This window comes from Plasmodium inui, assembly GCF_000524495.1.
Source record: "Plasmodium inui San Antonio 1 unplaced genomic scaffold supercont1.55, whole genome shotgun sequence".
NCBI lineage: Eukaryota > Apicomplexa > Aconoidasida > Haemosporida > Plasmodiidae > Plasmodium > Plasmodium inui.
The window spans coordinates 11,127-22,954 of record NW_008481889.1 but is presented as its reverse complement, the minus strand read 5'-3'; the positions used below and the strand labels follow the sequence as shown (position 1 = coordinate 22,954).

Below are 11,828 nucleotides of genomic sequence, written 5' to 3'. Positions count from 1 at the left end.
GGTGGGCCACATCATTAGTGCGTTAATATGTTAATGGTACTTATGTATTATAATATTTAGGTACTTTTTTTATGGACCCCCTTTTTTTTTGGCATTTCTTAAGTTTCCCCTTAAGAGTCAATTTCGGTGACCCTCCGGCCCCGTAGGGAAGGAATAGCCACTTTGACCACACCGCCTAATCCATCATTGTACATGTGTGCACGCTCGAGCGCAGACGCCCTTTTTTATCTGCCCAGCAAAAATATATATAGCTCTCTCTATATATATGCCCCCTTTTGGGTTTCTCCTTTTCTCCACCTACAAATCGCCTAACGTTTACTCGGCGTAGTAGTTTTACGTCGAATCCGAAAGGAAGAAGGGGGAAATCGTCTGCCCGACGAATTAATCGACCGACAAGCTGACTGATCAACGAGTTTCCTAGACAAGATTACGATGGACCGTGTCAGAATGTGGCAGCAGTATTTATCGAGATACGACATTGCCCTTTTGAAGCAAAGGGCACGGGAGCAGCTTATGGAATCGATGAACCGAAACTTTGCCCTTAAAGCGCTATGTTTCGGGGTGCTACTTTTCTACGTCGGAGTGCTCTACATCAAGGCAGGCAACCCGGTAAGGCGACGCGTCGGCATAGAACACGCGCACGAACCGTAACATGCATAAATGCGCACATAAATACATATATCTCCATTGTGTGCACATTTTTCCTTCGTTTCCCCCCGCGCAGAGAAAGCAATCGCTATCCTCCTGGTCTAACTCGAACCAACCCATCGACTACGGAAACACGTATCATCCCTCTCAAGACAAAGTGGAAGAATGGAAACGAAACACATGGACAGATTGGTTGATCCAGTTAGATGATGATTGTAAAAATTTCAATGCACAAATTGAAAAAGAGAAAAAAGCATGGGTCGAGGAAAAAGAAGGAGACTGGGTAATGCTACTGAAACATTTGCAAAACAAGTGGCTACACTTCAACCCTAACTTAGATGTAGAATATAAAGTAGACGTTCTAGCTAAATCAGAGAATTGGGATGAGAGACAATGGAAAATATGGATCTCTACAGAAGGAAAACAACTTCTAGAGGTGGACCTAAAAAGATGGTTTACAAATAACGAGATGATTTATTGCAAATGGACTATGGATGAATGGAATGAATGGAAGAATGAAAAAATCAAAGCATGGGTTACTACCGAGTGGAAAGAAAGTGAAGATAAATACTGGTCCAAATTTGACGATGCTAGTATACAAACCCTAAGTCTAGCAGAAAGAAACCAGTGGGCTAATTGGAAGGAAAGAATATACAGAGAAGGCATCGAATGGAAAAATTGGATTGCCATTAAGGAGAGCAAATATGTCAATTCCAACTGGAACAGCTGGTCCGAATGGAAAAATGAAAAGCGCTTAGAATTTAATGAATGGACTGAGGCCTTCGTTGAAATGTGGATTACACAGAAACAGTGGCTCATCTGGACTGATGAGAGAAAGGATTTCGCCAGTAGGGAGAGGGCCGCCGCGAAATTCGGTGCCACAGGTGGTGCCGCTTCTCCAAGTGGTGCAGCTGCTCCAAGTGGTGCCGATGCTCCAAGTGGTGCTGTTTCTCCAAGTGGTGCCGATGCTCCAAGTGGTGCTGTTTCTCCAAGTGGTGCCGCTGCTCCAAGTGGTGCTGCTTCTTCAAGTGGTTTTGACAATCGCCCCAGATTTGGCTCCTCTAGTGGATATGATAACCGCCCCAGATTTGGCTCCTCTAGTGGATATGATAACCGCCCCAGATTTGGCTCCTCTAGTGGATATGATAACCGCCCCAGATTTGGCTCGTCGAGTGGATATGCCACTCCCGTTAGTTCAGAAGCTGCCCCCGTCAGCTCAGAAACAACCCCCGTTAGCTCAACAGAAGCACCCGTTGCCGAGCCCCCCGCCGCCGAATCCGCAACGAAAAAAGAGGAACCCGCTGCCGAGGCCCTATTGGCAACAAAGCCGGCGCAGACAGAATCAGTCACTTCACAAGGAGAATCTTCCACCACCTCCCTCTAGACATAATATAAGCACAGTGAATTGCGATTGGCTACTCCGCCACTATGACCACAGTTCGAAATAGACAGAAAGAAAGAAAAAAACAAAAAAGAAAAAATTAACCAAATGCATGTGAAAAAAAGGTTCAAAGCGCATTGAGTACCCAATTTAGAAACACACAGAATGGACAGTTTACTCCATTTTTTCTTTTTTTTTTAAAACCCACTTCCTGCATCATACTGAGGGGAGATAAACGCACTCATCAGGTGATTAAATAGAGAAGGAAAAATTGCCAAGTGCGCATATTCTAAGTGACAAATCCAGGAACAACTCCCCCCTATACTCACACACACCCTTTTCTGATTTCAAAAAAACTATATATTACATATATAGCTATACATTACATGTATTTATTTGTATTTCAAATAGTGTTTGTCCTACAGATATTCCCCGCCTGCATTCTGATTATTACGTTTTTTATCCTTTTCACCACTTTGTTTATCCTTTCTTTTTTTTTATTATTTATTACACTTGTTCACACCAGGTTACATCGTTTTTTTTTTTTTTTTATTATTTATTTTTTTTTCCTTTATCCGTAGCGCATGTAACGAAACCGATACAAGGTGTGTAGACTTTATTTAAAAAAAAAAAAGAAATCTTTCTGATTTGTCCTTTGGATAATCAGTTCTCTGGAGGTTAATGCTCCGATGCAGCAGCGTTAGTCATATGTAGTGGTAATTTTTTGCAACCACAGTGTGTTAATGCTGTTATTATCTCTTTTCTCATTCGTTGGAATTGAGGAAGGGGGGGAAAGAAAACGTCTCTCCAACATGTAGCTTATTAAATCACCTTCGCACTTTCTTCGTTCTGGCCCTTCTATAACAGTTCACTCACCATGAGGGAAATTCCCCCCTTACGGCGACCCTTTTTTCAGCCGTAATTTTGTCCCCCACCTGAATATGCGCAACCACTGCACTGAACCGAACCCATTTAACAGATAATTATGTGCCAGGGAAGTACTACTTTTTAAGATGCAGCTAATGTGGTGACTTTCTTTGGGGGGCGGCGGGTATCCCTCCCTGGGCTTCAACAGACAATTTCTTTTTTTCACTTCCCATTCTGTGATTTCCTCCTTATGAGGGGTCGCCGCTTCTCACCAGAGGGGGCACCACCAACATAGAAGGAACTTATGCCCAAGAAGATAGGCATAAAAACTGTGTGTAGATATATCAGTACCCGCGAAGGAGCAACTGGGCTCTCGTCACATCACCGAAAATGTGCACATGGCAGGAAAGGATGTTTCCCCCCGAAGTGCTCAGTGTCATACGTTCGTCTCCATTTGCGCCAGATGAAGGGCTGAAAAAAAGGAAGCAGTCAACCTCCTGGCGGATCCATTTTCGGGCCAAGTACCCAGGGTCAACACACACTTTGCACCCTTTTTTTTTCTCTTTCTCCCTAAAATCGTGTTTTATCAGTTCAGCGCCCGTGTGCCACATGCACAGGAGGGGAGTTCAGGAAGCGGTCACTGTTGGGGCTATACAATAAGAGGGCCAATCTGCCTCCAAACAGTGCAGTGATCAACCGTGCAACCACATGGTCGCTTCTCCCGTGGGAAGACAAAGCCGCAGGAGAGAATACTATACGGTCAACTCAAGCAAAAAGGACCCCCCGCACAGTGCTGGGGTATCACCTAGATAAGCTCACCAACTTGCGAAGAAGCGGTGTGAAAAGCTGCGGTGTGCCGCAAAAAATTTACACATCACATTTTCTAGAATGAAGCTTCTTTCATTTCTCTCAGGAGGGTAAACAATATATAGATAAAAAAAAAAAAGAAAAGATCAAAAAATGTCGATTTTTTTTTCACGCTTTATCTTCCCTTAAACAGATTAGTTAAACGTATGCATTTAAACATTCTTTGCGAGTGCGATTTCTTTTTTTTTCTTTTTGTGTTCCTTTGTGTACTAAAACAGTAAACTCTCGGGTGAATACGAATCGTGTTTTTTTTTTTTTTTTCAATGTAAATCCATGGCAGAATAAAATTTTCCTAAAACGAGTTTGCCTTTCGCACAATTGTGTCGAGGTTTTTTTTTATCTGCCTATTTTCTTTTTTTTGTTTTTTTATGCTCAATTTCACCCCCTCACAGCAGAGCTATTTTATTAAACTCCTACGTAACTCGAGAAAGGGTGTGAAGGCTTATCCGTGCAAAGGAAGAAGCAATGTACGTGCGAAGATGACTAATGGGAAAAAGGGGGGTCGATCTCATTATTTTTTTCTCACCCTTAAAGTATACATATCAAGTGTTAAGCTAATATGTACGTATGGTAAGCATTTATATATGCGCATGCATGTATCCCCCACGGTGATAACTACCCTGTACATGCATACCCCAAAGGTTAAAATGAAAATGCTAGACCGTTTGTGACCCTTTTTCTGATTTCTTCTCGTTTTGGTAACACCATAAAGTTGGCATCGTTTTACTGTGCTGCTTCTCATTTGCCATCCTCATTTTGCTAAACCGGTTAAAAAAAAAAAAAAAACTTATGACGTATAATTCATTGCGCTAAAAAGGAATGTATGCAACATTTTTTATTTATTTATTTTTTTTTTTGCGTTTTTCTATTCGGTTGGACTTCCTCTTTTTTTTCTTTTTTGTCCTTCTCTTATATGGCCCTCTTAAAGACGAAGAAAACAAACGCCTTGCTCCTAGTCGCAGATCAAATATGGAATACATTTGAAAAAATTGTCGCTGCACCGACGGACAAGGAGGCCCCTAAGGAGGAGGGGATGTTTTTTCATCTTGCATGATGCAGGAAAAAAAATTAAAAGTATGCCCAAGTCGGGGCGCCTTCTCAGGCACAAAAAAAAAAAAAATGCCACGCGGTGTTCTTAACAGTGCATATTTTGCCAATCACTATATGCATATGTTGTTGGATATATTTTATCACCCATTTGCTACGGACCCCATACCCACATTCAATGAAAAAATTTACGCATGCGCGTATTCCTATGCGCAGCGCATGGTTATTCGTTTTTGCCAACACTACGCGAGTTGTCACGAGCATACTGCTTTAAGCATGCGTGCACGGTTGCCGTAGTCTCGTAGTTGTGTTTTTATTTATTTTTATTTTATCTTTGGAACGACTGGCAGGATGAGGCTACGGCTTGGCATTTTCTGTTTCTGATCTGTCTCATCCTACATTTTTCTAATTTTTCTAACTTTTCTAACTTTTCTAATTTTTCTAACTTTTCTAACTTTTCTAATTTTACTAAGTTTTCTAACTTTTCTAACTTTGCATGCTTTTATTTCTCTTCCACGGTTTATGCAAACGAGCCTTTGTTCACCCATTTGAATTATATACCTTCAAGCTCTTTTCTTTTCTGAGTTGTCATTTTTTTTTTTTAAATGCTTCATGTTCGTACGACGTATATAATGCAACATTTGTGCATGCTCCGTACAAGCCCATGTTTATATTTTCAAAGAACGGTTAACTGGCCAAAGTGGATAATAATTTCCTTCTTTTTGTTTTTTTCTCATTTGCTATAGGTAAAAAATATCGATTTGGGGACGTTCTACACGCCCGCCTAGTGCTTGACTGCATATGCACGCAGATACAAACACATACACGCATACCTATAGGCATACCCTATAACACTTACGCCGTTATAAGGGGGCGCCGCCCCATCATTTAATAAGCGACAAGGTGAAATTGCCCTATAGGAAGCGCCAGCCTTCCAGCACAAAGGAACATTTTATTCCTCTTTATTGTAGCCCCTTAACTGCAAAAGGGAAAGGGCCATCCAATGGGCGCCTAAAAACGCTTTGCCTCCTCAGGAACGAGATAATGGCAGCTACGTAGGGGTAGCGAGCAATATAGCTGGAGCAACGTGTTTTCGCATTTTCCTTATTTCGTTCTTCTTTTATTTCATTCTTTCGTTATTTCATTCTTTCGTTATTTCGTTATTTCATTCTTTCGTTATTTTTGCCTTTCCCCCTCTCTGCCGCTACCCCCCCCTGTACGAAAATGCTTTCGCTCTCCCTGCTCATTTTGACATTAACCTTTTTCGAATATGTAAGACCCAGGATAAAAGGACGCGTCTGTACTGCCACTTTTCAACCCTTCCCATCTTTTACCGCTAACCGCTTACACTGTGTGATGTCGTCACTATCTTTTTTTTTTTTTCTTTTTTCCTGTCACACCCCTCAGAAGGAACTATGTGAACCGTATGGACCCGAAGATGCAGTGGACGCAAAAAGAAGAACCCACCGATGGCTAGCCGAAGTGCAGCAAATGCACCCAGTAGACAGTGAGGAGTCTAATGGATTCTCTCCCATTGAGTCATCACCACCAGAGGGTTCAGAAGACTCAACGAATGACAAAAAGAAAAAAGAAGAGGAACCCTCCTCTGCACTAAAATATGACAAGAAAAAATTAGAATCCCTAAGTAGGGCAGTAAAATACACAAAAAAGCAAAGAGAAACGGATGATAGATGCAATAAAGGATGGAAAAAATGCAGCGTAGAAGATAATGTAGCCATCAAGTACCCTAAGGAAAAGGGGAAGAGGGAAGAAGGAGCGTTCAAAAAATGTACTCAGAAGGAGGAAGAGCGACTAGAAAATATACCCATTAAAAAAAAAGGCAAAGAAATAAACAAAACGTATTGTTATGTGGCACCAAAAAATGGAAAAGCCATAACACAAGAATCCGTGGGAAATTGTCTAAAACAAGAAAACGGGTTGAAGTATCCAACCGTGAGAAGAGCCATCATCGATGGTTACCCCAAATATACTGCTATACCAGAGAAGCTAGTCGAGACCAGCGCTAAGGACACCTTCTATTCTTTAATCAAAGATAAGCCGGAAAAAATCCCTGATAATAAACACTACATTATTAAGGATTACCAAGATAAAGAAGGAGAAACCTACTTCATCACCAAAGAGAATGAGAAACAAAAAGAGCCCAACAGCTGCGTCATTAGAGGAAAGAGAGATAAGAAATCCACAAAGGAAGAGGAACAGGCATTACAACAGAAAGCCAAACAGGTCGATACCGTCATCACCCCTGTTTCGGCAGGAGGGGGAAATACCTATGGAGACTCCAACATCGTCCAGCTATCCTCAGAAGAGACGCAAATACCTTCCCTACGGAGGGACGCCCTCCAAGTGGTGCCGCAGCAGGAGGAAGAAGAAGAGGAAGAAGAAGAGGAAGAAGAAGAGGAAGAAGAAGAGGAAGAAGAAGAGGAAGCCGTAGAGGAAGCCGTAGAGGAAGCCGTAGAGGAAGCCGTAGAGGAAGCCGTAGAGGAAGCCGTAGAGGAAGCCGTAGAGGAAACCGTAGAGGAAGCCGTAGAGGAAGCCGTAGAGGAAGCTGTACACGAAACCGTAGAGGAAGCCGTAGAGGAAACCGTAGAGGAAGCCGTAGAGGAACCCGTAGAGGAAGCTGTACAAGAAACCGTAGAGGAAGCCGTAGAGGAAGCCGTAGAGGAACCCGTAGAGGAAGCTGTACACGAAACCGTAGAGGAAGATGTACACGAAACCGTAGAGGAAGCCGTAGAGGAAGCTGTACACGAAACCGTAGAGGAAGCCGTAGAGGAAGCTGTACACGAAACCGTAGAGGAAGCCGTAGAGGAAGATGTACACGAAACCGTACAGGAAGCCGTAGAGGAAGCCGTAGAGGAAGCTGTACACGAAACCGTACAGGAAGCCGTAGAGGAAGCCGTAGAGGAAGCTGTACACGAAACCGTAGAGGAAGATGTACACGAAACCGTACAGGAAGCTGTACACGAAACCGTAGAGGAAGATGTACACGAAACCGTACAGGAAGCTGTACACGAAACCGTAGAAAAACCCGTCAAGGACTCACTGGTAAAACCAAAACCCCAATACAAACCCATACGCAAAGATATAGACTGGTCCAAAGTAGACGACATGCCCATAGATGAAGAAATCGGAATGTACGAAAAAGAAATGAATTACTCCATAAAGGAAATCGAAGAAATGGATGAATTTAAACCTGACTCGTATATCCTTGAAGACGTCCTGTACGACATAGGTTGTGAAATTTTGGAAGAATTAGAAAAAGCCAAAAGCTGAAGAAAAAGAAAGAAAGTGAAAGTCTGCCTAGAAGGCCACACAGCATGTATTAGAAGGCTCCAAGAACAAGAAGTAAAGAGAATCAGACGAGTGTGAGGAGAAAAAAATAAAAAACGAAAATAATCGCAAATAGAAAATAATCGCAAATAGAAAATAATCGCAAATAGAAAATAATCGCAAATAGAAAATAATCGCAAATAGAAAATATTCGCAAATAGAAAATAATCGCAAATAGAAAATATTCGCAAATCGGAAAACATCTTATGGAGGCTCTCCAGCCCCCATGCCAATAGCACCTGTGCGTGCTACTCTAAGACAGCGTTTTGTATCTACCCCCATTCCCCCTTATCAGAATAATTTTTCTATAAACATGTGAACATTTCCACAACGTTATAAATACTTTCTTGATTAATGTCACGACGCGTTTGTTTATCACTTGTTTTTGTTTGCTTCTTTTTTTGTTTCCTTCTTTTTGTTTGCTTCTTTTTTTGTTTCCTTCTTTTTGTTTTCTTCTTTTTGTTTGCTTCTTTTTGTTTGCTTCTTTTTGTTTGCTTCTTCTTTTTGTGCCCTACTCTTTTCTACCTAGGCATTATGCGTGCATGCCGATATTTACACTATTTCCGCGTGCGCACAACGCGCCGATCATTTTCGCCCAAAACAACCAACAACTCTCGTGACGAAACGTTTGTACCCTCATGTAAATGACCTTCTTTTTCTGTGACTTCTCTGTAATGCCAGCACGTATGCCGCTTGACCGCGTCAGGTTGAAAAAACAGACACTATTTTCTTCCTCACTTCGTCCAGTGCCTTAATGGGCACACATATAGCAATGGGGAAGAAATAACTATCAGGTAACTAAACATATCTCAGAGAGGTGGGAATACAAACGAAAAAACGTAAAGAACGTGCCCTCGTCATCCCATTTGAAAATGTCTCTCCTTTCATCGCACTTGCATCTTTTTTTTTCCTCTAAAAATATTATTTCAAAATGGGGTAACACCTCTGTTGCATAAATATTCAGACAATCACCTCCCCACACAACCACCTCCTTGTAACCCTTTTTATTTTCCCCTTTGGAGAGGCATTCTACTTCGTTGTTCTTTTAGTTTGTTCTCTTCTAGTCCATGTGTGTCGGTACCCCTTGTACATCTGTTCACTTCACAAACGCATTTTAATTATTTTCTTGTCTCTTCATAGAATCACCCACGAACAAGTGCAACCAGCTTGGTAGCCACCGGAGGCGATGTATGAATTCAAATCTTACATGTCATGGTGTGTGTGTTTTTTTTTTTTTCATATCCCTTCCTACTCCCAGAAAAAAGAATAATGATAAATTGTCCTTATATTTATTCTCTTGGGACCCCCGTGCAGGTGACTCGCCCCAATGGAAGTGTGCCCCATCGAGATCAGTTGTGTAGAAACTTTCCGTGTCAGCCGCTAACAGGACGTCCACTCAAACAAATTAAAGAATCGACCATTCGTATGGGGTCCACCAGCAGACAATGTTATCCATATATACTCATCGAATAGACAAAAGTATGAAAAAAAAAAAAAAAAAAAAAAAAAGATATGTAAAGATAACACGACGGGGAGTAGTGGCACACTTCCATGTCGAGCCACCTCCACAACAGTTACACGCATAGTCATCGAATTTTTTGTACTCAGTTTGGGAAGAACGAAGAACCGTCCCTCTATCGATGGGCATATGTTTATGCTCCACATCGCAGTGGTGAAACCGCGGGCTTCTTTCGGACAAGTATTTTCGCATTTATAGGAAGATTCTTTCCCCTTTTTTTCCCCTTTTTTTCCCTTTTTTTTCTCTTTTTTCTCCTTTTTTTTGCCACTCACTTGTCCATTCTTAATGATATAAAAATAAGTGGGTAAACATAGGGGGCGAAAATGGCTATCAAAATAGCTTGCACATTGAGTCCAATGCACAACGTGGTAATGGACGCCACTATCATGGCAATCACTGGCAAAAAGGGGAATACAAATCTGAGTACTTTCATCGGCTTAGTTTTCCATATCTTTTTTGCCTTGTCCAAAATTTTTCTATAATTTCTGTTTTTCTTTATCCTTCTTGATATGTAGTAGACCACCTCCTTTAGCTTCTGTTCATTGGCTATTCTGTAGTATAGTTTCAAGTTGGGGTTGTCTCTGATCACATCACGCTGCAGAGAGTCCATGCTTCCGCTGAACAGAGAATCGGTACTTCCACTCAGCAACGAATCAGTACTTCCATCAGAGGAGTCGCTAATCTCACTGCACAGAGAATCGCCACTTCCATCATATGCTGTTCCAAATGATAATAATGATCGTCCCTCCGATAGAAAATGTTTTTGGTTCCCTGAATGGTGTTCCTCATTCGGCGTTATACATGCAAGGCACTAAAAAAAACAAAGAGCATCCCATGAGAGATGGTGCCAAATGGGGAAAAACACCATCGGCGGTACTTCACTTTTGTGTGTATTACACGCAGGTGGGCCCCCATAAGCATGCGTACATAAGTGGCGCACATAAGCGGGCATATAAGCGGCCCACATAGATACCCCCCTATATATACACTTGTGCGCTTTTATTCCTTACATTGCTGGGAGTGCATAGCATCCATGCTAAAGAAACGCAAAAAAAAAAAAATTTAGCTACGACGAGGTAGGTGTTGTCTCGTGCAGACTTGCGACATCCTTCAGGCGGACTCCTTTTCTTGCTATCTACATTGGTGAACTTTTTCTTTGCCCCTTCATCGTGCCTAGAATGCTTAGGAGGCACATCCTGTGAATGCATAATGTTGTAGGGGGCACCGCCCCATCTCATTTTCCCCCTTCTTAAGGTGAGAAAGCTGGAACACGAAATGGGCAGTCTATTTGCATTTTTTGCTTTCTTTGCTCTTTTAGCTCTATTATTTTTTTTTCTTTTTACGTTTCCTTTTTAGCGCTCAAACCGGGCATTCCTTCGTCTGCCACGGTGGTTATGCATACGCACGTGGGCGGACTGCATTGTCAGGGGCGTATAAATGCGCTGCTTTATTTATGCGGTGAATAGTCCACCGTCTGATGGCAGTTTTCTTTCGGCGCAAATAGAAAAAGAAAAAAAAAAAGAAAAAAAAAAGAAAAAAAAAAAAGAAAAAGATGAACTTACTGAGCAAAGAACAAATAATTATAAAATTCATGAAAAAGGAACAAATTAAGGACTTGTAAAAAATATATACAAAATAGAAAGAGCTTCTCAGGAATTCTAAAAATGTTACTCCGTGGAATGTCAGAAGTAGAACAGGATATCGGTCCTCATATTTCTTCTGGGAAATTGCGGTAGAAAAAAAGGGTGTTCTAAAATAGGTTCTAAAATGGTGCCACAAGTAGGCCGCAAAAGAAGAAACCATAAACAAAGCAACCTATATGCAGCAGGCGATGGAGAATCCCATACAGCTGAAGCGCCGAAGCGCCATTAACTCCACATGCCAACAGAGCTAGAAGAACATTCCTAAAAATGGCCACAACGGGTAGGTATATGTGGAGCGCCCCTCCCCCCTCACCACGCATATTTATTATCATCTTATATTCATTACAATAATACAATTTTTCGCTACATCTGCGCATGGCCTTACCGAACCAAGAGGATGCAATGATGTTGATTTTTTTCTTTTAATAAAAATAATTAACTGTATATCAATGCCAACGTAAGTTCTCCTCCAAACATTGAAGAGTTGTCACGCCCGTTCATCCTAAAC

At 41.7% G+C, this 11,828-nt stretch overlaps 3 protein-coding genes across 3 annotated transcripts; 2 read left to right on the top strand and 1 right to left on the bottom strand.

Moving 5' to 3' along the window:
• Nucleotides 1-432: 432 nt before the first annotated feature.
• C922_05316 (hypothetical protein) lies at nt 433-2,032 on the top strand (the record flags this gene model as incomplete). The annotated part of the gene is made up of 2 exons (XM_008820887.1): nt 433-609; nt 725-2,032. The coding sequence occupies 2 exons, from the start codon at nt 433-435 to the stop codon at nt 2,030-2,032; spliced, it is 1,485 nt and encodes a 494-aa protein (XP_008819109.1).
• Nucleotides 2,033-6,034: 4,002 nt separating this feature from the next.
• C922_05315 (hypothetical protein) lies at nt 6,035-8,101 on the top strand (the record flags this gene model as incomplete). The annotated part of the gene is made up of 2 exons (XM_008820886.1): nt 6,035-6,082; nt 6,218-8,101. The coding sequence occupies 2 exons, from the start codon at nt 6,035-6,037 to the stop codon at nt 8,099-8,101; spliced, it is 1,932 nt and encodes a 643-aa protein (XP_008819108.1).
• Nucleotides 8,102-9,945: 1,844 nt separating this feature from the next.
• Nucleotides 9,946-10,915, bottom strand: C922_05314 (hypothetical protein; the record flags this gene model as incomplete). Its single annotated transcript, XM_008820885.1, has 2 exons — nt 9,946-10,488; nt 10,748-10,915. 2 exons carry the CDS (start codon nt 10,913-10,915, stop codon nt 9,946-9,948), a joined length of 711 nt encoding a protein of 236 aa, XP_008819107.1.
• Nucleotides 10,916-11,828: the final 913 nt, after the last annotated feature.